At 40.6% G+C, this 25,322-nt stretch overlaps 1 protein-coding gene across 1 annotated transcript; it reads left to right on the plus strand.

Moving 5' to 3' along the window:
- Positions 1-1,196: 1,196 nt before the first annotated feature.
- wdr43 (WD repeat domain 43) lies at positions 1,197-22,578 on the plus strand (the record flags this gene model as incomplete). The annotated part of the gene is made up of 18 exons (XM_079261818.1): positions 1,197-1,403; positions 2,856-2,990; positions 5,720-5,841; positions 8,646-8,766; positions 9,142-9,260; positions 11,673-11,775; positions 11,906-11,970; positions 13,174-13,333; positions 14,262-14,348; positions 14,461-14,586; positions 14,781-14,930; positions 15,055-15,141; positions 15,270-15,301; positions 15,423-15,486; positions 15,707-15,820; positions 17,404-17,473; positions 21,496-21,551; positions 21,685-22,578. The coding sequence occupies 18 exons, from the start codon at positions 1,197-1,199 to the stop codon at positions 21,835-21,837; spliced, it is 1,971 nt and encodes a 656-aa protein (XP_079117944.1). The 3' UTR covers positions 21,838-22,578.
- Positions 22,579-25,322: the final 2,744 nt, after the last annotated feature.

A 25,322-nucleotide genomic window follows, 5' to 3' on the forward strand; every position in this document is an offset into this window, starting at 1 on the left:
TAGACATTTTAACCTAAAATTGTCCTTCTAGTATGAACCAAGTACTCTATTTTGTTGTTACATTAACAAAAAAAAAAGAAGAAAAAAAAGTTTCACGCTGAATATGAAAGGAAACAAAGTGATCAAAAATAGTCACTTGCCCCATAATAGGTTAAACACAGCCCTAGATCTTTATTATTCCCATGAAAAGCTTTTTTTTTTTTTTTTTTTTTTTTTAAACAGCTTGAAGCAATTGAAGCGAAAACAAAAATCTAAAACTCGCAATCAAGTGTCAGGGTCTATGCCATTGTCTTTAATAGGGCCCAAAATTCCTGGTGGACCCCCTGACTGTATGCACTATTGGCTGAGATAAATAATATTTACAAGAAATACAAAAAGACCTTGAAAGCAACACATAGACAACATACATACATTTTTTTTAAATAGATTTTATCGTGACAATACATATATACATATAAAGAATACAAAGTAAATAACTAATTCACATTCAATAATTTTTTTCTATCAAATCAAATCTGTAAATCACACCTCTTTAAGTATCTTTGAAGCTATTTTCTTCGGAACCCAGAAAGTAATTGAAACAAACATTTCCATTCACAATTGAACCTTTTTACAAAAAGAAATTCTAAGTGAACATATCTTAGAAAGAATCTAGATAACAAGTTAATGTCTTGTTTAAAAAAAAAAAAAAAAAAAAAAAAAGGGACAAAAAAAAGTTTTATGTGTGAATGATAAAAAAAAGTAAAAAGGAAGATAAATAATAAAATGATCATTTGTAAGGGGTAGGGACTTAATTTAGATCATACTTATCAATAAGAGATTAAAGTTTGGTAGCTTAGGCACTTTTAATCAATTTTAAGCTTTTGTAAAATAGATTGAGTTCATGTTCCAAGGCATTCCATGTTGGGGGGGATTTTGTGAACTGGCATTTATGTATGTAAAATTTGGCAAAAATTATAATATTGTTAATTAGAAATTGCATTGTTTTATTTTCCATCACAAGACAAAGTTGTATTCATATATACATCATATATATATATATGATGTCCATGAAAGCAACATCTATCCACTCCGCTCGTTTCCGGGCAGCAGCCAATGGGCGAGCGTCGTCGTTGACGTGCTACTGCGCATGTTCTCAGATGGCCGCACGTGTTTGAGCAACTACGGCGCATGCACACGCAAGCATCGCTACAGAAATGGCGGCCGACGGAGGCAGCTTTTCGGTGCAGCTACCCTGCGTTTTTTCACCCAAATCACGACAGTACTTATCTGTGTGCGCCCAGGATGGCAGGCTTCGGATCTGGAACACAGACAGCAAAACGCTTCAGCAAGAATATGTGCCTTCAGCTCATCTGAGTGCCACTTGTACGTGCATCGCGTGGGGACCATGCCGGACTGCCAAGGTAGGGGAGACCGCTGGAAGTCGCTGCGGGGTTAGCTGCCGCGGCTAGCAGGGCCTCGGGAAGATACGTCCAAGCGCACACATGTAGATTTATGAAAAGCCATAATCACAGAGAAAAGTGGTCATAAAGCTGAAATACGCCGCTTCCTGTTGTTAGAGTAAGTCTGTGCGTGACAGACGTGTTGGTAGCATTAGCATGTAGCTGCTAATGTGAATAGCTGCACATGTTGGTCCCACATGGTGCAAAAGAAATCACGACCAGTTTAATCATTCTGCGTTTTACAGCTACTATAAAACTGATTATCCAAAAAGAACGATATTAACGGGGCCAATTATTAAAGAAGCAATTATTTAGAAGCAGTTATAATGGAAAGAAGTTTATTTAAGCTCAGACTTCAGAAGCGCGTGCCCCATGATAAAGTAGGAGGTCCTCATGTAACTTTTTTTTTTTAAATTACGTTTTCAAAATGTTATTACATGGGTTAGTTTTTACAAAGTGTAATCATGATCATTAAAAAAGTACAATAACGAAGAAATTAGACAATATAATACAATGAGAATCAATCAGTGATGTAGTTGTAAAGTTTGCACAGATAAAAGGTTTTAGTATGTTTTAGGTTCAACTTTTGGATCACATGAAAATAAAGTACATAGATCAAATTTTTTGAAGAAAGAAAAAGAGGGAATTTTTTTTTGAAGTATTTCATTTTATATATGTGAAACTTTGCTAAAATAATCAGCAAATCGGTGTAACATTATTCACATATATGTTTTGGTTTTTGTGTGTGTAAAATTACACTATACAAATTTCTTTAGGATTGCTTTCATTTGTGCAAACTAGCCTACTTGCTGACTAACTTTTTGTTTTAAAAGATTTCTTTTTTCAAATAAGAATAATCCATTATTAAAATTTTTTGTCATTTTTTATTGTTTTTATTGACCTTTTTACTTGTCTCCTTGGGCATTATAGCAGCAGAATGATGGTCTGGCTTATTAAATGAAAGATACTTTATTAATCCCCAAAGGGAAATTCAATATTGTAGTATATAATTAACTTGAGGAGGCTGATGGCTGCTGGCAGGAATGATCTTCTGTATCTTTGTCTTACATCGGACCTGAAGAAGCCTCTCACTGAACACACTTTGTTGTTTCTTCACTGTGTTGTGGAGAGGATCTGTTTCATTTATTGTTGTTTTTTCCCTCATTGAAATCAAGAAAAATGACGAGCAATAAAAAAAGTTTTATACATTTCTTTTGTTTTTAATCTACAGAAATCTGCAATCTCAAAGAATTGTGAGAATCGTGATTTAAATCGAATCGGCACCCAACAAATCAGAATCGAATCGTCACAGCCCTACTGACTAGAATGATACAAGTTTAACACATGACTGCTGGGACAGAATCTACTGTCACTGGACAATGTTCTTAAAGAGTAAAACATTTTGTTTTGCAGGAGGGACCTCAGAGGAAGAAGAGGAAATCAGAGGCAGTTCAGGTGGAGGAGAAGGCAGACCTGTTGGCGATGGGCACAGCAGCGGGTACTGTGCTCATTTACAGCACAGCTAAAGGAGATCTACACTGTACTCTGGTGAGTTTGCCTCTCCAGTTGCACTTACAGTGTTTGGGTATGTACTCTTTTCATGTAGAATAAAAATACATCTCAATCTTAGTTTAATTTATTCTTTGTCTTGCTAGTTTTTAAAAAAAAATTTTTTAGTTAGATTAAAACCTTCATGCTTTCCTGCATCAAAGCTGATGATTTTTGCAGCAACAGGTCAAGTTTGGTAGAAGAGTTAAGTCGAGTGCAACAAAAAAAAAATTTTTTTTTAAATTTAAAGGTCAGACATTGCTCAACCTCTTTTTCTCTTGTAGAAACCATTTTAGTATGTTTTATGGTCAGAATCATGCCACAGTCTTTAAAATAAAATAGGTAGACTTACTCTTTGACCTAATCTGATTAAATTTGAGACATTTACTATTTCTGACGAGTTAGTTTCTGTTTTGACCAACATTCTGAAATGGATCCAAATAAAACTGCAGAATTGATTAAAACAGCATCAGGTTGTTGTTTGTCCTGAAAGAACTTTTGCTCCCAGAGTTTACAATTTAGTCTAAAACAGCGGGCATTAAATACAACGTCTCACTGTAGCTCAAAGACGTTTAGAGGCATTTATACACAACCGAGACACCAAATCACTGCATTTCTCTATCTTCTGTTTGGTGTTGGTGTGTATCGCTGTACAATTTCCAAACAGTCTTTCCCACTGAAACTAATGCCATCTAGAAGTAAACTGAAAGGATGAATAATCTAAGTTGGCGTCATGACAGAAGTGATAATGACAGTCTCAAAATAGGAGAAAATTGCGAGGAGCCTTGGTCTGTCGGAATGATTAAGGTGTTTTATCTGTTATAATTCATTCACTACATCTGACACAAGTGTGTGTATAAATAGCTGTATGCCAGCTATGTCTTAGCAGTTCATTCACAGCTAGTTGCAGATCTAGAATATTGTGCACGAGGTGGCAAAGGAGGTCGAGTGGCAGCACTTTAGATCTGATTGAATGTTTGCGGGAGGGGAATCGAAGAAGACCCGCTGAAGGGATCATAACCTTCGGCTGGCCTGGGAACGCCTCGGGGTCTCCATGAAAAGCTGGCAAATGTGGCTGGGGAGAGGGAAGTCTGGGCTTCCCTGCTTCGGCTGCTTCCCTCACAACCCAATAAGCAGCAGAATTTGGATGGATAAATAATCAATCAGCATAAAACGCCCATTTATCCAGTTGGCCTCGATTTGGAATGAATTTTCGATCTGATCCAGAGTGGTTGTGAAAACCTTTCCACCATCTGTGGACTGGAAAAAATAAGCATGCAGATTCTCTGATGTAGTTTCTGTTCATGCTTGAATCATCAGGAGGTTTGATGGCATGATGAGTTTTGGGAAAGACCTGGAAAGTGGGATCATCAAAATAGCTTAACTGTATTGTTTTAGTTGTAAACTGACGGTCAAAAGACTCCAAACAGTTGATTAAGCAGATATTTTGTTAAATCTTTTTTGGTTGTTTTGTTACCTAACCAGTCTGAATTTTGTTCAAAGTGTTATGATCGTATGAAATCCTTCCATCATGTAAATGCATAGCTGACCTGATCACTTTATCTGGCATCTGTATAAACATGTCAGCCAGATAAAAGAAGATGTAGCTATTTATCATCCTCAGTGCAGTGTGGCTAAACTCCTGTGTGTAAACAGTAAAAACAGGATCCACTAAAACACTTACAAACAAGGAACTCTGTCATAATCCTTCTTAGAAAACAATATTTAAGCTTACGTTTAAAAGATTACTTAATAAGTACAGAAAAAGAGCTTAAACTCCGGCACAGATATCAGCCAGCGTTTCTAGGGGAGATTAAAGTTATGATGCTGTGCAGCAAAACATGAACATCAAGAATCTCAAACGTCTGCAACAATGAGACCTACTAAACTGCTCAGATGACCATTTTTATGTTTTAAATGTTAGAATTGTCTGAAAATGTTTCACATTTGCATCATATTTAGTTTTTGTCATTATCATTGATTAAATAAATTGACATTAGTAAATGTTCATGTATTTAACTAACACATTCTGACATTTAGGGGTGGGAAATTGAATCAGAAAAATCGAATATCTGGATTTTTTGCAACACAATTTTAAAAAGGATTTATTTTGTTTAAAAAAAATCCCAATGAATAAAAATAATCCATTCTAGTTTTTTTTTTTTCTTAAATAATTTTAATTGGTTTTATTGATCTTTTTGCTTGTCTTCTAAGGCATTATAGTAGAAAAATTATATCTGGTTAGTGGGTTGTTTTTTTCCTAATTTGAAAACAAGAAAAATGACAAGCAAAAGTTTTTTTACATTTTCTTTTTGTTTTGGTTTTAGTCTACAAAAAGCAGCAATATCAAAGAATCATGAGAATCTCAATTTAAATCAAATTGGCACCCAAAAAATCTGAATAAAATTGGGACGAAAGCATATTATCACAGCCCTAATGTTGTTGTTCGGATATCTGTAGTGGAATTTATACAGAGCTGCAATAGAGGATGGATCCATTTAGACCAGTTATCATTACCAAAACCCGGTTTTTGTTTTACTGTCGTGCAGTAAGAAAGGAACCTGGTTTAATTCGCATCCTTGCTGTGATATTGATCCCATAGAGCTGTCACTAAAGCTTCAACCCATTCAGCACATTTTCATATCAGCATAAAGAAACTGGTGTATTATTATTGTTTCACTTTTTAAATAATAAAACTGTTTAACTTCTCCTGATTTTTTTTCTACCAGGACGGAGGCCACAGTGGAGGAGTGAACTGTGTCGACTGGCATCCTCAAGACAGTTTATTATACAGTGGCTCAGATGACACAAACATTGTGGAGTGGGACCTGCAGACTGGCAAGACGCGGAGGTCAGTTTATTTGTTTTTTTTTTAGCAGTAGATTCTGATTGAAACAAACAAACTTAGTTTTATCATTTCAGTGATTGTTGTCTTCAGAAGGAGCTGCAGACTGCAGGGTAGAACTGGATGGAGTAAAGAGGAACTTCAAATCTGGAGTTTGTTTTCTGTTCACTGCGCAGAGATCTTGTACTCCTAAAATAATCTGTAGCAGAAACAAATTAACTTTGCCTGTTTTTCACTCTCAGTTGTAGTTTTCTCCTCTCTGCTGGTCCTGTGAAATATCAGACACCAGCTTGTGGGAAGTGATTTAATGGACTTTCAATCCAAGCTCAAGTGTTGGCTGTGATCTTTGGTGTTTTCTGTGAGGCACTTTGACAATATTTTAACAACTTTGGTTTGACTGAAACTAGTTTGGCAGCAGCGAGTTTTTCTTCAGTCCTCTCCTGCAGTCGATGTTACCTGTCGTAAAAGGTTCATTACTTAAAGAGAAACAGAAAGCTGTGTGGTTGGCCAGAGAAGAAATAAATGATCCAATCTGATGATTATCATCTGGTTCGCCATAAATAATAAAAGTGTGTTAACTCAACGTTGCCCTCCAAAATTACGTCTTCAGTATCCAACCTTTTTTTTTTTTTTGCCCACGTAAAAATGATTTAACAGCATAAAAATTCTGAGAAAAGGTTTAGAGCAGAGCGTTTTCTTCTCTATACAAAATCCCTTCAGTTCTTCAGCACATCAATTATTACTAAATACACTCGTTGAAAGCATTTATTTTACTGTAATATGTTTGAAAGTATTTTTTTAATGTAATGCATGATACAGAAATATAAAAGATTCAATGTCCATTCTCCCAATAAACGGCAGCCAGACCTACTGGAGCACTCCTGATTGGACTGTCAGGCTGGGTTATGTGGTATAAAATGCTGTATTGTAACCAGGTATAAAAAAATATGTTTGCATTAGCAAAAATATAAATGTGGGCACGCCCACCTCAAATGTCCAACCAATCACATGCTACTGCTCAGAGCCCCTCGAGAAGAAGGTTTTGCTGGCTGATGCATCGAGAACAAGCCGCAAGGTGTCCCCAACAACATCCGTGAGAACAAAATGACATCATTTTGTTATTGTGGCCGTTAACTTCACCCTGAACTCACTGCTGATGATTTAAAAGGCATCCACTCTGCAAAGCTTATAATTAAGTCAACAAACTGGACATCTCTGTGATTGGTTGGTGGCTTAAACCTGCTGGACACTAATGGTGTGGGTGGTCGCACTGTGCACGCTGATCGCTGAAGAGCTGAAAACAACAACGAGCCACGGCTGTTTGCAACCATTGTAGTGATGTTTTACACAGCAGAGGAGACGATGCCCAGATGGAGCCGCAGCATCATGAGACAGGAAGCAACAAAAACATCAGGAAAAAAAATCAGCTCATCAAAACATTTGTATGCCAAATTTAATCTTTTAATAAAAAAAAATAAAAAAAAGATTTATAAATGAAACGGCTCATTGAAAGTGTCATTGATTTCTCAGCCAATTAACTTGATCAATCAGCCGGCTGCTTGTTTCACAGTTTGTTTCATTAGAAAATCGTCAGTAGTGGAGCAGGGATGCAAGTTTCAGGCTCGTTTAGCAGAAACAGAACTGCTGTGATGGAAACGAAGCTGATCTCATGTCAGCAGGGGAACAAATCCGTGATGATACATTTAATAAGAACTCTTTATTACGTCAGTCTATGGATCCTGTAATCAAAGAACTGGTTTTTATGCCAATCGCTGATTGTGCTCAGAAATAAAAATGGATTTTGATCCTCAATTTTTATCATCTAATTGAACACTGAATTCTAAATCTCGTCCATTGCATCATTGATCTAAGCAAACATCTGACAAAAAAAAACTTGCAGCACAGTGTGATCTGACTTATTTCCACCCACATCGGTGTTACTTGGAGGTGGCGTATTGGACAATGGAAGGTTGTAATTTAGAAAACGTCGCTGTGATCCTGACTGCAAACAAACCCAGAGACACAAAGTAATCACAGCAACGCTGCAAATGCACAAGAGTTTCTGTTGAGGAATTATTTTCATGTCTGGTGGAAAGACACCGCTCCGTCATGTTGACTGACTCTTGGACCAGAACCATTTTAATCTCTGTAGCTTGGACCTGATTCACAAAGTTAATTCTGTTCTGCCTAAAACACACCGTTTCTTTTTTTAAACCGGCAGAAATCCAGTCCAGATAGTGTGGACATTATGTTTATTTTGCATATCGTAGAAAGCGACTGTTTTATATTGTGGAAATGTTCTGATTAAAAGCCGTTTTCAAAGTGTAAGAGAACGACTGATGCCGTGACGGCTGCTGGTCAACGTCGCCTTTTCATGCACTTAAAGCAACTTTTAGCAGCAGCTGAAAAGTAGAAGCTGTCACTCTAATGTCTTTATACATTATGCTCTCTGCTTACCTTAAAATGACGTTTATAACACAGTCTGCATTGTTCCGCAGCAGATGGAGAGCTGGACGCTAATGTTACAATGACTCACCCGCCATTTTAAGTTCAGTAAAGCCCACCTCTGGTCCTAAGTGGTTTGGAGAGTGGTCAGTGTTTTGTTAAGTTAACATAAAACTGTTGCTTTTGAGTTTGAGGTGTGCCATTTGGACTGAAGAGAAACGAGATACTTTGACAGAAAACACAAAGCAGGTTTTCAGAAGATGGCAACAAGAGAGGAAACGGCCTCTTAAAACGCTTCCTGGACTTCCACCGAATGGATTGCTGGTGGTTAAAGTGTGCTCTTTGGGTCTGTGTTGTTGGAACAGTAAGTGGAAGGCGGACCGTGCAGCTGTGACCAGTTTGTGTTTGAGTCCTGATGGGAAACTGCTGCTGTCAGCTGGCCAGACAATCAAGATGTGGGACTTGGACACGAAGGAGGTGTACAGGGTGAGTGTTTATTCATATTTGCTTTTGTTGTTTTGAGTTATTAGTTTTATTTCAAGACATGGTTTTATGGCCTTATATACTCTACGCTGAAGATGGATGCGGAGCCCTCTTTCTGTGTAATTTGGTCCTTTTCAGTGAGCATATGGACTCAGAAAAATGAGGTGTATAGCTTGAACTTGTGGGAGCATGTTTAGTAGGGTTTAGAGGTGAACTCTGCAACTAATACTGGATGTATTGCCTTATAAGCCTGACAACATGAAAGACACATGGATGTGTGAAGGTTCTGATGATTGAAATAAATGTATCTTTTACATAGCTAATAGAAACATGAAAGGTCACTTCTGATTGGTCATATCTAAATTTGTTTCCATGCAGAAATTCACAGGGCACTCCACGGCTGTGACGACCCTGCGCTTTGCCACCACACGACCTCCTGACAGCAATGGCCTTTATTTCCTCTCAGGCGCAGCACATGACCGACTGCTGAGTGTGTGGTGAGTGGCCAGAGTTGATCTAATGGATGCTGTTAACCCGCAGTATTGTCTGACCACATTATCATGATGTCAACATGTTCACGTTATCTTGTAGTATCAGCTTGTAGTACAGACTACTTGGCTTTAATCAGGGAGTATCCATGTTGGGGAAAACCATAGACTGTATATAAAGAGATGGGCGGAGCCTCCGTGGCGTCACCCATAGGTTTCTGATGAGCTGAATTGAAGCTCGGTGGGCGGTTCCTACCATCGCCATCTTGGCAGCGGCATGCGTGTCGTCTCGCCCTGAAAATACAAATATGGGCAAAGAGGTGGAGCTGAGAGGAGGGCTGTGAGCGTCATGGTGGATGATTGACATCTAGCGAACTCCGAGCTGCCTGTAGCTAAGAGCTAACCGAGCAAAACCGGACATAACAGGAGCTAACCAGCTAACGGAGGTAAGCGGGCTAAAGCTAAGTCACGTTGTTAACCGGCTAAAAACCACGGTTGTTCTGCGTTCTGTCTTGAAGCGGGAGATTGGTACCTGTCAGTCAAAAGGCCACGCCCCTAAATATGCTGAACTTCGAGATTAAATTACTTTTAAACGGGGAGTTAGAAAAAAATTCACTCCCCCCACAGTTGTCATGAAGGTAAACCTGACCTATTAAATCTAAGATGTTTATTTGAACCAGCCTGTAAACCTGTTTATTCCTGCTGTAAACCTGTTTATTCCTGCTGTAAACATGTTTATTCCTGCTGTAAACATGTTTATTGCTGCTGTAAACATGTTTATTTCTGCTGTAAACATGTTTATTTCTGCTGTAAACATGTTTATTTCTGCTGTAAACATGTTTATTGCTGCTGTAAACATGTTTATTGCTGCTGTAAACATGTTTATTGCTGCTGTAAACATGTTTATTGCTGCTGTAAACATGTTTATTGCTGCTGTAAACATGTTTATTTCTGCTGTAAACATGTTTATTTCTGCTGTAAACATGTTTATTTCTGCTGTAAACATGTTTATTGCTGCTGTAAACATGTTTATTGCTGCTGTAAACATGTTTATTGCTGCTGTAAACATGTTTATTCCTGCTGTAAACATGTTTATTTCTGCTGTAAACATGTTTATTTCTGCTGTAAACATGTTTATTGCTGCTGTAAACATGTTTATTGCTGCTGTAAACATGTTTATTGCTGCTGTAAACATGTTTATTGCTGCTGTAAACATGTTTATTGCTGCTGTAAACATGTTTATTGCTGCTGTAAACATGTTTATTGCTGCTGTAAACATGTTTATTGCTGCTGTAAACATGTTTATTGCTGCTGTAAACATGTTTATTGCTGCTGTAAACAAGTTTATTTCTGCTGTAAACATGTTTATTTCTGCTGTAAACATGTTTATTTCTGCTGTAAACATGTTTATTGCTGCTGTAAACATGTTTATTGCTGCTGTAAACATGTTTATTGCTGCTGTGAAATTGGTCTTTTTAACATGGGAGTCGATGGGGATTTGCTCTGTTTTGCAGCCCCTAGTGGATGAAGGGGAAACTGCATTTTAATGCACTTCAGCATCGGCTTCACTTTTCACTGCCGGAGGCTCCGTTCATCTTTTACATACAGTCTATGGGGAAAGCGTTTCAGACTTGCAACTTATTACCATCTGGAAGCCTGGAAGACCACATGCATCAGGGAATGGTTTGGGTGACTCCTGTTTTTCCAGTGAGTCCAGCAGGCAACAGCTTCCATTTTTCTCAAACACCTCTTGACAACAGTAATGCGTAAATGTGAGATGTTTCCTGCAACAAAGAAGCATCCTGCTGTGGGAGGAGGATGTTTTATTTAAGTAAACTTTGAAGAGAAGATTTTACACAACCTTCGTAACAAGGTTTAACTCATCGTAGCCTCACAAGTGTGCTGGAGACGTTTAACACTCTAACTTTATCTGAATGGTAAGAAGTCTAGAGGTTTGAAATAACTCGTGACCTGACGATAGATCCGAACATCTCACAGTACATATGGAGAACATTATGCAAAATCTTCTCTGGAGCTTCCAAAAAATGACATATTCCAAAGCTTTGTTGCCTAAAATATTCATGTGTTTGGATGTGAACACTGTCAAATTAATGATTCATGATTTTACTGGAACTGCGATGGTTCGACTTGCTAGCTGCACCCCAAACTTTTAATATTCAGCTGTGGGGTTTTTTCCTCCTGCTGCTTGTTTAAAAATGGGTTTATACTGTATTTGTAGACAACTAAAATGTCAAAATGTGAATGTTTTGACTAAAATGTCAAAAGTCTAAGATAATGTATTGATTTTTTCTCATTTATAACCATCCTGCTAATGTTGGAGACTGTGTTGTTCTGGTATGAATTGTCAGCATTGCTTCTGGTGGCCGTGTTTCTGTAACTAATGCTAAGTTTTATCTGCAGGCAAGTTCGAGAAGATGGGAAGGACAAGAATTCGGTGGTTTCTTTCACACTGTCGGATGAACCACAACACATCGACCTCGTCGCATCGAACAGCAAGGAAGAGGTAAGAAGTGTCTAAGTGTATTCTTTACATTTCACGCTAATTTTACTGAACTTTGTGTTCAATTGCTAAAAAGGTTGGTAATAAATCAGTGATTGTGCTGAACGATTCATTGCATCCATTGTTTTTACAGGCGGTGAGACTGGCAGTGGTGTGCAAGGATGGACAGCTGCATCTGTTTGAGCACTTTTTAAATGGGTACGTATTTCAGCATGTACTTGAAATATGGAGCTTTCAAATGGAAACTAACGGTACAAAAAACAACTTTAGTGCAGAAATTGACATCTTGACTGTTCTTGATTTGGTATAAAATCCAACTGGAGGTGAAACGCTTCACCAAGATTACCAGCTGAGACGTTTCAAAGCGCACTGTGGTGGGTTTCTGGGGGTTCATGTTGATTGGTCGAAGCAGGATTGGCAGATAAATAGACATGGTTCATTTGAAATGTACCTTATGGTGCAGTTTTACAAATATGGACCATTTTTAGCATTTTCTAATATTACACTGCTCACTTATCATGAGCTAACCTGTGGATCATGACAGCTAAATAACCCCAGTCTGATTCCATAATAAAAAGTATCAGGTTACTTAGACCTGCTTTTCATATATGTGATTATTTTCAGCTATTTGGAGCAAATTAAATGCAAGAATACCTCGTTTGTTAGTTGGCTTTGGTATCATTTTAGTTTGACTGATGTTTCCTTGTGCTGTTTTTGGTTTTTTTTGGGGTTTTTTTTAAAAAACATTTTTGTCACATAAACATTTGCACAAACTTGCTGCATCGCCCCAGTTTATGCTGGGAAGCAGTGGAGCTTCTCATGATTTAATGTGGTGGCTTACCAGTAAAAAGCCTGAAGCAAGCACAGGACTGTGTGCAAATCAGTCTTCTGCTGAAGCACATCAGGAAGAGGAGGAGGAAGCAGGAGAAACTAGTGGAACTGCTGTAAGCATGAAAAAGAAACGTGAGGGGTTAGTGGTTGGTATGTGACACAGGAGCCGCCAGTGCTGCTGCACGATTTGACAAAGCCAACATTTAAACATAAAACTGGATGAAGACACAAAGTGCAACAAACCCTGCAGTGATGCTTCTCCTAAAAACAAGCAAATATTTCCCCAAACCTTCAAACAGTTAAAACCTCACATGTGGTGTGGAAAGGATTTACTTCATATCAGAATGTTCTCAGAAGAAGAACTGCCCTCTGTGATGTTAACTTGCTGGATATGGTTGTGAAAATGACCTCTGGCTTTAGTTATAGGTGTGCTCTGCTTTAAACTGTTCTCCATAATAATCTCGTGTCTGTGCTGCTTTTAAGGTACATGTGGCTGTAATTCAGCATGTTAAGTAGAACCTTTTGCTGAAGAACGTTATCAGTAAAATGAGTGAATGTGTGTCCATGCAGGCCGTGTAAGAAGCCCTTATCACCCTCGTGTACGGTGCAGATGTCCGATACGAAGGAGTCCCCGATGCCGATCCCACTGCTGGCAGCTGCACTGGGACCCGATCCTCAGTCGGTTCTGCTGGCTTACGGTAACCACCTACAGCCTGTGATGGAGAGAGTGGTGAGTACACAGGGTATCGGTAGCTGCATTTCCATGACATGTTATTAAACTAAAAGTGATATTTCTTAGTTTCGACAAACAACAATTGTGATTTGTGTGTTTCTATTGACCCCTGTTCAGCGCAGAAGCTGCAGATCTCATAAAATCTCGTCCAGTTGATGAGATTCCAAGAGAATTGCAGCTTATGAAAGGTAGCCATGTAGCGTTATTTGGGGGTTTTCTACTTGCTGCAGAGAATTTGCTGCAACTTTCTGAAGCTTTTCTTCCCCGTTCTCTACTTAAACTCAAATTTGCTGTTTGTTCCACCCTGCGCCATCTTTACTGGTGATGAACTGGGCATGACCGTCTGTCACGTCCGGGGACATGTAAATGCAAAAAAAGTGCTTCCATTACACTTCCATTACGAAACGTCTGGATGAGAGCGTCAAAACTTTTTGGCAATATTTAAGACTTTTTTTCCCCCCCCAAAATGTTTTTCCATTTGCATCTTTTTATTACGATATTTAGATTTTATGCAGTTCCAGGTGGTAATGGAAACTAGGGTTGCACGATTATGACCAAAATAATAATCATTACTTTGATCAATTATGTAATCACGATTATTCTTTGTGTCTTGATGCTTATTTCATATTTACCGAGCAACTTCGTCCGCGACATGGCAGGTTGTGCACGCGGCAGGGTTTGTGGATTTTAATGACACTCGTTTTAAAGATGGCATCAAGAGGAAATGATTGTTTTAAAACAGAAGATTTCTATGTTTTCCTGTGAATTGCACCAAACAGTTTGGTCTTTCTTGTCATACACCTGTTGGCTTTTCGATGAGGTTTTGTTCTGACAGTCGTTTCCTTGGTGATTATGGGAACGGATATGTAAAATAAACGGTTTTTTTTTTTTTTACCCGCTGCTCTGCTTTCATCTGCTCTCACAGGAGATCAACACAGCAGAGAGACACATATGCTTGACCCGAGATGTTCATACCAACTTGTCCCTCACAATGGAAACCACCGTTACCAAGGTAACAAGGCTTCATTTTTATTTCATTCAAGAAAACAAAACCGGATGCGATCACAGTGCTTATCCATGTGCACGACTGGATGATGTGAAACTTTTCTCTCGGCTGCTTCTAGGTGAAAACTCCACTTGTCAATGCGAAGAGCAGAGTGTTGGTTCCAGGGCTTCCTGGTCATCAAGCCCCAGTGAAGGGACCACCACAGGGGTCGGAGAAGAGGAAAAAAGACTCGGACACCAAAGAGGTAGAGACAATTTCTCCCGTTGTCACTTTCAGCTGCAACCATGTGATGTTTTTACTCTGGGTGTTACGTTTACATACGACTCACTCAGTTCAGTTCAATCCTGACATGATTTTCAGATTAAACCTGAACTAATGGCTTTAAGTTGATGGGTTTAGTTAGTCCTGCTGAAGTAACCAAACCTGACTTTTCCACAGATCTCGCTAGCCGAGCGACTGGGTGAAATAGATCTGTCGGTGGCGTCCAGCGAGAAGGGAGCGCAGAAAGTAACGGCCTCGTTACAGACGGATAATGTTGCGGTGTTGCTGGTGCAGGGCCTGGAAAGCAACGACAACACTTTATTAAATGTAAGTTCTCAATAAAATCTGTGGATGTTCTGCTTGTTTGCCTGTGAAATGCAAGAAACGGTCATCCTCATCTGTGTCCTCCTTCATCACCTCTGAGCTTTAACACAACTTTTCTCTCACACAGAAAATTTTCCAGAATCGTAAAGAGGCTGTAATAAAAAAGACGATTGCTCGGTTACCTCTCGCCGCCATTATTCCACTGCTGGAAGAGGTGAGAAAAAAAACACTTTTTTAAAATTATATTTTGTTTCTTTAAAGAAATACTAACCAGTAAAGATGTTAGAGGCCACTGTCAGGACTTGTAATGCTGTAGGTTTTAATCATTTATCTCCTCTGCAGATAACAAACAGACTGCAAGGGCATCCTTACACGTAAGTAAGAGCCTGTCATTCTGAATTTTAGAATTTAATTCACCCAAGTGAAGTGTTTGTGCAGCTGCTTTAGAAAAACCAGGTCAGCTTGTTTGACAGTGTGTTTTTGTTCCTTCAACAGGGCAATTCTGATGGTACGGTGGCTCAAAGCCATTCTAATGCACCACACGTCATACCTGGCATCGGTGAGTTCAGTTCTGCTGATGCAAATCCACACGCTGCATTTATATCTCACACATTAGCTTCTCTTTCGTACATTTGACAAAGAATTTCTCCAAGAACTTAACTGTAAAAAGTGAATATTGAGTGATTTATCTGGAAGATCTCCTGTCAGCTTATGCTTCCATGTAACATGTGTTGTGTGTTTTCTGTTGCCTTCCCCTGATCCATCTGCGTATGCAACAGCTGCCAGACCTGGTTACCCGGCTGGGAGTCCTTTATCACATGATTGAGAGCAGAGTGAAGATGTTCCACAAACTTGCAAAGCTGCAAGGGAAGCTGCATCTGCTAATGACACAGGTAGGTGGCATCATCGCCCTGTAAAGTAGCTTTAAATGACTCTGTTTTATCAGCGGAGCTGTGCGATTGGCTCAGGGACCGCTTCCATTTGTAGCCTAACTTTGAACATCTGGGATTGTTCTGTTGGGTTTTCTCATTCTTTGGGTTAGGATTGTCCAATTAATGAAATTAATAAGAACAGTCAAATAAATTACATTTAAATCATTGTCATTTAAAACGGAGCGGGTAAAATCAGGTGCAGTTTGAAACAAATCCCAATAACAGGTATCGAGAAAGTTTCTCAGCTTCTTGTCTGAGTTTCAAACAACCAGAGTATCTGATTGGTTGATCCCAGCTGAACCAAAGCAGCACATTTTCACCAGCTCCGAACCACCTAGGCCAATGTCATCCCTGCTACAACACACCTGTATAAAATGAAACTGTCCTCCAACAGCTTGCCAACTTCTGGACAAGTCTGCTCATGACATTCATTTACGTTGGATGTATTGAAGCAGAGAAACCTGCAGGAGAGGGGTTTCTAGTTACACAATCAGGCAGTTGTGATATGATCTGATGTATCTATTTCCTGTTATAAAACATCTGGTCTTTGCAGAACGCAGTGGCACCCACAGCCTCCGCATTAGCTGCTAATGTGGGAGACAATAAGCTGCAAAGTACATTATAGGTGAAATTTATACTCCTCCCTCCTGCACGCCTTTGTTTTTCTTCAGTGTGAAGATTATTCAGATAATCGGATCAGACATCAGCATATGGAGGAGAAATCCAGATGTGTTGAAAATAATCAAAGGAAACAATTATCTGCTGGAAAACAGGTTTTATTGTCACTTAAATTATCTCGCAACCCCTCAAATCAGGTATGTCTGTAAACAGGCTCATCACGATGGAGCGGTTGTTCAACATGAGAGACTGCCGTCTCTGGTCCCTAAGTACCACTCTCCTGGAGGTTTTACATGTTTCTCTGCTCTAACGCACTTGACTCAGATCAATGGAATATTAATAGACTTCTGCAGAACTTGACAAGCTGTTGGAAAAGCAGGGACGCATATAAAACCTGCAGCACACCAGCCCTCCAGGACCAGAGTTGGTGATCCGAGCTCTACGCAGATAAAAGCCACTTATTAAATCTTAAAATCAAACCTGTAACACTGGTGTTATACAATCATGTTTAACGTGGAGTCGCTGCACTTTGTACCAGATGACTGAGCTGTACCCACACACAAGGAGCTGCAGACGTCCACCAGGGAGGAAATTGAGGCTTATGTAACAGCATGGAAATGTCTAGGGCGGAGAGGGCTACCTCTCTTTGCCGTTGAGACTTGTATGGATTTAACCTCCATGTTTTTGTCGTACGGCGGGCACGTCTTGCGTCGAGCTGCTGCATCTGGAAATGAAGGGGTGATGCGTGACCTGTCAGCGTAACATTTCCATGAATGCAGATGACTATTTTTACTTGTCAGTGGTTTTACTCTTGTGGCTGTGTACAGTAAGGATGGATTTTATTAAACAGAAAGTAAAAGCAGAATCATGGAGGATCATGGTCTGCTGAAACCTGTTTTTAATGTCTTTCTTTCTGTTACCACTAGGTGGCGACAAATGACAGCAGCAACTCGATCTCTGATCTTGACCACACAGCCAAGCTGGTGTATGAAGATGGTGAGTGCTCTTCTTTTAGAGTCCCTCTATGCTGAGAGTCTCATGTTCCACCATAACCTTCTGTTTCCCATCTGTCCTCTTCCCTCGACACCTTCCTGCCTCGTATCGGCACACTTTCGTCCGCTGTCGGTCTTGATGCGCTGCATCACAACCAGCGATGCAGCTCAGTGAGCTGTGGGAAGTGGGCAGCTGACAGGGTTAAAGTGATAATCTCATTTCAGCCTTTGCTCATTGCTTGTTTGGTTTAGATAGTTTAGATCTGGTGCTTTGCAACACGTTCTCATCATGTTGACGGGCGTTTATCATCTCACCAACTGATCTGAAGCCACGTGGGAGTTGTCACGAGGAGCGCACTGAACCGGTTAAGTTTATGAAGACGGTGTTGCCCATCATCATGCAGCCACTCTTGGCGATGCACCGCACGCAAACACGACTCCTGTTGCCTGGCAACCTGACCGGCAGCGTTCAGATCCTCCCCTTTGAGCGAAGCAACAAGGCCCTGCTCTGTTCACTCATTTCTCATTACAGTACTGTATAAAATGCTTTATTGAACCACATAGAAAATTGGCTTTCATGAAATAATTAACCTGCGCCTTGAGTTCCAATACCCCTGTCAGCGGTCCAGGATGTGAGACAGCATTGAACAAAAAAGTTAATGAAAGGAGCTGATGAGCAGGAAGCAGAAGTTTGTTCCTTTGTGTCAGCGCTGTGCGGATGGTGCCATGCACTGGGCTTATTATGGGTCCAACATGGGAATCTGACAGGAAGCTGGAGGCTCGTCTGACTTGTGGTGAATCACACTGTGACAGTTGGCGCAGTGAAAGGAAATGATGGATGATTTCACCTCATCATCATCCGCACAGTAATATTAGTGGATAAAGTGGGGTCAAATAGATCTCAGCAATTTCTGGAAGGAAGCGGTTTGTAAGAACAGCTGAAGATGAAAATATTAGATCCTGAATACACCTCCTACAGAAGAATCTTCACCTTTTTATTATTTATCAGGACAGAAAAGATTGCATTTGGTGCCAGTCTGCACGCTGTCTTCCTTTTGTCGGGAGAATGAGTGAAAAGCATCAGACCTGAGCTGAACTTTGAACAGCTTGAACACTTTGTGTGGCTGCTATTCATCACTTTGCTCATCCGGCGCTCAGTTCTCGCTGTGGACACATTTCCTTTCACTGTAAAAGATGGAGAAAAGACTCAAAAGGTTTTTTTCTGCCCTATCTTTAATGTCCATCATGTGGTTTTGTGTTTAGAGTCATTCTGTCTTAACAGAAGTTTGTGCAAATGCTTTTTATATGTGGTACATCTGCAAAGTTGAGCTTATGTTTCCTAGAATGAACTGTTTAGATAGACACTTCTTGCTCTGCTTGCAGCGAATGTAGCATGTACACCTAGCTGTTGTGTTTCCATTTATGCTGGAAGGATCCAGAGCAGAAGTGGGACTGAATGGTCACGTTTACATGGGAGCTCTGGTTCCTCTTTGATTCCAAATAAAAGTTAAATCTGCTTTGAACTGGTGAAAAATCTAAACACCTGATTCTGAATGAAAAAGTCGGTTCGGAATCAAACTTAAGTCCAAAGTAAGTGTCTGGTTTAAATCCGAACTGATTAATTTCCTGTCATGTGAACCTTCATTCTGCTCGAAGTTCATTCCCATCGTTCTGCGCATGCTTGTTACCTTGTCCTGTCCCGATGACACACTCTCCGTACGGTGTGTTGCCTCCCGTGTTCAGTAGTCTAACTTCTCAGCTGCTTAAATAAAGTAAAGTAGTATGTTCATGTTGAGCCTCTGCGTCAAAATAATGATAAAAATAACGGCAAAACTGGTACTCATGTAGTTTTCCATGTTACGACTGAAAAGACAAGTAGGAAGCGAACTTTGTGTGTTTCTGGAAGGCGTAAGTACATCACGCTGCCGTCCAGTCTCTCCCTCCCTCCAATCTAAAGCAGAATTAGGTAAGGATGTGTTTCCATGTAAACCTCCATTCAGGATTATTTCCATGTAAACACGCAGGAGAATACTCTTAATTTGGATTCATTTAATTCTGAAAAATGGTAAACAACATGTAAACGTAGCCAGTATCAGTTTAAACACCCCCAACTGAGCGCAAAAGCCAGATGTTAGCAGCTCGGGAGTCTGCTCTCCTAAACACGTCTGGAGGGTTTTTTTTTTGTTTTTTTTTTGTCTTGTCCAGCATTTAGGCAAGCAGAATGATGGTCTGGATGCTGTGTTCTGCTGAGCAAATTTTCTCTGCCAAGGGAAGCTTTATAGATATAATGATCCCCTTGACTTTCTGAATTTTTATTTTATTTCTATGTTTATTTTGTATTGTTGTTTGAATTGTAGAGTTTGTACTGGTGGACCAGAGAGGACAGACAAAAGACAGAAAGAGAAAGGAGAAAAAACACCTCATAAGAAAAGTGAAAGAGATAAAGGGAGAGAAAAGGGAGAGAAAAAACTAAAAAATAACCCAAAAACAAAAAGAAAGAAAACAACCTACAGATGTATACATACACACACATACAGGCACACACATACATATACACACACATTCACACGCATACATACACATACATATACACACACGTATACACACATAATATATATATATATACACATATATATACATATGTATACATATACACATACATACATATACACACACACCTCTATGCACACACATACATACGTACAAACATATACACACTTGCCAGTATTAACACATATACATACACATACAAGTCAACTTTAGATCATAGTAACTAAACTATGAATCTAAAAAGTTAAATATAAATGAGAAACAAACAGAAATGAGAAAACTAGCTGCTGTTAATGAATAAAACTGCGTGACGACTCGGTGACTGTCACATGCAGAACATGCAGAGTGGAACGTGTTTGGAGGGTTTTTGACAGAAGTTGCGTTAGTTAGTTAGCATAGACTCTGACCAGAAGCCAGAGATGTAAATGCAGTTTGGGATGAGCAGATTCGGGATCATTTGTCACTTCGTTGCGTCATGCCGACAGGCTGCAGAGGCTCTCAAGTCAGCTGGTTTAGTGAACGTGGAGCAGGGAGGTTTCCACGTCATTTTGTGATGTATGATGATTTATTTTGAGAAAACTGCACCTGTTCATAAATTCAGGAAATTTGCTCAATTTAAGAAAGTAAACTTTAACAGCTGGTCTGACTGAATGATGGCAGTGACCTCAGAGGAAGTTGCTGGATTGTGAACGCAGGACTCAGCAGCTGGGAAACATGCTGGAGCTGCAGCTGGCCCAGGTTCGAGTCCCGGTCGAGTCCCCCCCCCCCCCCCCCCCCCCCCGTTGGGCTTTTATCCTGTAGAGTCCAAAAAGACAACATACTGTCACTTTATTTATTTTATAAAACTCTGCCTGTTCTACAGTCCTGCAATGCTCAGAAATCCCCCCCCCCCCCCCCCCCCCCCCCTTTGACACAAAGTGATTTCTCTCTGAATTGTCCGTAACATTTTGTAGACATGGTAACGGCCTCTCAGGTTGCCCCCCCACCCTCCCTCTTGTGTTGTGGACATTTTTTCTGTGACTGTTATTATTTTGGCCCTAAAATGACCGGCGGTCTGGTGGGGCTGTCGTGTCTCCAAAACCAAGTTTCATTATATCACTGTAAAAGCATTTATTCGGAATCTATTTTCATGGTAATTACTTCTCATTTCCTATTTGTTCAGCGCGTAAGCTTGCTTTTATGACCAAGGCAGCGAAACGTTTCGCTATACGTGCCGGTGTACCAGCAGTGGAGGTTTGATGAGATGCTCATCAAATCAGCCAGACATCTCTCCCCTCCTGCACCGTGCAGTCTGGGTTGTCATAACCAAATGGATCTACTGTATTGAAATGCAAATTCATCCTTCTCAGTGTAAAATGTAAACACAGGTTGGTTTTTTTTCCCCCTTTTTGTTGTGTGAGGAGTTGTGCCCGACTGGTGGAATGAAAACAGTTTTGCATTAGAAGCTGATGGGTTTGTTTTTGTTTCCCTTTGCAGAGTCATCTGAAGAAGAGGCTTCTGGGGATGAAGGTCTCCTGGAAGAGGACTCAGATGTAAGTTAGACTGACTTGTTTAATAAAAAAAATCTCATCCGCATGACGTCGGCGACACTTTGAGGATGACACTGCTCGCAGTTCGGCCTTCCACTTCTGATGTTGACATGTTTATGCTTTGCATCTTTCTCAGCATTGGGAGGAGGAGGAGATGGAGGAAGACGGAGAGGGGAATGCAGATGAGGAAAAATCTGACGAGGAAGAGGAGGATCCCGACAGCAGAACGGCACCCAAAGCCAACGGAGAGGAGGACATGGAGCATGAAAACGAGAGCGAAGAAGAATGAGAACAAAATGTCAATTATACATAAAAAGGACTTGAAAGAGTTATATATATACTTTCATTTTATTTTCATGCTTTTGATTTTATCAGAAAAGGTTTTACAGAATCAAAGGACATGTTAAAATGAGGCCAGACGGCGCCGGCTGCCTCGCCACAAGGTCTGCAAAGCCGCGCTCACCATCTCCTCGTCTGAGCAACATCCTGCAAAAATATCAATGCAAATCTTCCCTTTTCTATGCCAGCCTGCGTCCCGGCTCTACTTCCTCACCAGTTTGCTTTCCAAACTTAACAAGCTCGTTTTTGTCCTGTTCAGTTCGCCCACATTTCAACTGCATTCCAAATTCTTTTATCACAATGTGATAAAATAGTATGAGAGCATATTCAATGTTCAGCTTAACAGTTCTTAACACGCTGTGATTGGTTTATTTTAAGTCAACTCTGTGGGCCACCTGGAACATGCTGCGGAGCGCCGGAGTAGAGTTGGGATGCAAACCTCATCTTGGACTGTTTGTTGTGTGAAACGGCAGAGGGGCTGCGGGGAGAGACCATACATCATGTTCCTACACAATGTAAATCTGGATGTACAGTGAAGTGTTTGTATGAGCTCTTCCTCTACAGCTTTTCCCCACAAATCCTTGGGATTAAATGAAATCCTGTAAAGTCGTCTGAATGTTGTTCTTTTCCTTTGACTTTTTACACATTTGTCGCAGCTTTCTTGTTTGAACTTCTTTGTGTGTGTGTGTGTGTGTGTGTGTGTGTGTGTGTGTGTGTGTGTGTGTGTGTGTGTGTGTGTGTGTTGAGTTTCTGGGCATGTCCTGATGTCTGCTGCCTTCAACCCATAGTCACAAGCAACTGAGTAAAAGAAATTGTGAACTTTGCTCAAACAGGTGAATAAATGAGTTTTTAAAGTAGTTCTGTGTGTTTGGAGGGGGGGGGGGGTGTGTGAGTGCTGCGGAAGGCACTGCGGGGCAGTCTGGGAACGGCTTGAGGTCGGAGTTCAGGTGCTGCCGATGTGGACAGATTCTGTTTAGTGCTGTTGACACATGGTGGGATGTAAATACGGGGACGGAATCGCTCTCATCCACGCTGAAAAGTTTATTCTGCTGCTGGGAAGAAAATGACGAAGCAACCGGGATGTTTAAGGATTAAAATGTAAATAATGGATACTTGTCACAACCTTGTTCACAGGTACGAACGAAAACAAAAAGTTAACAGGCACCAAAAGCTAATTAAAGTTGTTGTTAAAGCAAGCCAAAAGAAACCAGGACCTGGGGGGGGGGGGGGCAAAGCAGAGGAAGCTGCCTGGTTTTCTGCTTCTTTTAAACCTCTGCATGTTTTTAAGATTCAGTTTTTACTTGGATGTTTGGATGCTGTTAACTTCAACTAAACGAAGCAAAGACTGAAGTTCCTGTTTGTTCCCCAGATAGTTGAGATTCTTGACCGGCTTTCCTCTTATTAAGCCTTCAGTGTAGAACCCCGGTGTAATCATGGACCCTGCATTGTCTTTAGACGGTCACGTAAAATCCCTCTTCGTTCCCGTTTCATCATTTACAGAACCTTACTGAGTCCAGTTGTGTCACCATCTGACATGAAGATGACCGTTAACGCCTTCATCTCCTGTAGACCTGACTACTGCAACTCCACCTTACCTCGCTGAGGTATAAAATGTCTGGGGGGTCTCCAGGTTGTCCAGAACGCTCCTGATCCAGCTGCACCGACCCCCCCATCAGTCACAGAGTGCATTTTAAAAGTCTAGGTTTACCGCGTAGAGCCGTACATGACCAAGCACCTGGCCATATCAGGGAACTTTTACAGCTGTAGGTTCCTAGCAGGTCTCTGACATCTGCGTCATCTTTTTTTATTTAGTTTCATCAGTTTTTATGTTTTAATTTTTTTGTGTTTGATTATAAAGCACTGGGATTTTTATCCTGAAATCTGCTGTATAAACATTTACTTACTTAAACCACTAAAACAAAAAAGTCTGTCCTGCATTTCATGCATAAGGAGTCGCCTCTCCTCACCGTTTAATTGGACCATTCTCATCCCAGAATACCTAACTGGTGGCTAATTGAGTTATTCCAAGTAGTTTTGATGCAGTAGTGCTTTAGGCTGTGGCAGCTGAGTGACCCTTCCTGTCATTATTTACTTCCATTATTGTGAGATTAACATTAATATTTTATTTTTTGAAGAAAAAAAGAGAATTTATCATAAGTTATGGTTTTTTTTTTTTTTTTTTTTTTTAAATCATTGTTCATGCTCACATTTTGGTATAATCTACAACAGCCTGTTCATTTCACTTATACGCCGTGCCTGTGTTGAATTTCCCGTCCAGTCTGTCATCGATGGTCGCACACAGGTACATATAGGTCTCAACAATCTCCCCCTCCTGCCTCATGATCTTCAGCGGGAGTGAACGAGTCCTCTTCCCCTGGAAGTCCATCGCCATCGCTGGTGATTCCTGCCGTTCCACTGGCCAAACCTGTCCACCTGTCCCCCTCCCCTCCCTGTCATATTAACCCTACAACAGCGGAGTCATCAGAAACTCAGTGTTGTACCAAAAGTCACCGGTGTATCAGGTGGAAACAGCACAGTCCACAGAGGAGGCCTTCAGTCACCGGCCACCGTGTCAGAAGGAACGGCTGTCAGGCAGGCAGGAGACGATGAGGTGGTCAACAGCCATCTGTCGCAGATTCTCACCCAGGAGAAATGTCTGGAAGGTGCTAAAAGCACCAGTGAAACCAAGGAAAGTCTCTTTCACACTGCTGCCACTTCCTGCTGTCTGCAGCAGGGGGCAGCACTCAGATAGGCTGGTAGACCGGAGAGGGTCCAACAGTTCCTTCACCTGGAGTCTCAGGTTGGCCAAGTCCAGCCTCTCCATCACATGCCACGCCTGAGCCACTGAGGCTCAATGATGTTGACGTATAGGGGACTGTTACAGCATTGTGTTATACTCTTTGTGCATTATACTCCCTTCCCAGGTGTTCCTTATTATGCTGATGTGTGGCAGCCTCCTCCAGCCAATCAGGTCTGGGAGTGGTTTTTAAAAGACCTCAGGATCTGCGCGTCTGGGCCTTCTGGCCACTTGCCATTCACACCATGTTGGTTTTGTGCATCAGCTTATTGACATTTTGGGTTATATGGTGGGTATTGTGTTTCTGTTTAATATAACCCTGAGCTTTCTTCCAGATAGGCCTTGTAGGGGAGAGCTGCCATTTTGTTTTATCATATGGGGTTCTTTTCTCCTGTTTATGTTAATATAGAGTAGGTTAGATGTAAGTTTGTACTTTTTGTTTGGTGGGTAGGTAAGTTGTCCTTTTGTTTTGTAGGCAGGGGTGTTTGTTTGTTATGTTGGCCTTGGCTCTCCCTGACGCAAATGGCTGTCTGGTTTGGAATCTGTGACTGTGAAGGTCTCTGAGCAGTGAATAAATGTGCCCAACTCTGACTTTTTTTCTCTGTGCTTTCATCTGAGGTTGTAACCTTGCTTCGTTA

Source organism: Telmatherina bonti (assembly GCF_933228915.1).
Source record: "Telmatherina bonti genome assembly, chromosome: 22".
Taxonomy (NCBI): Eukaryota; Metazoa; Chordata; class Actinopteri; order Atheriniformes; family Telmatherinidae; genus Telmatherina; species Telmatherina bonti.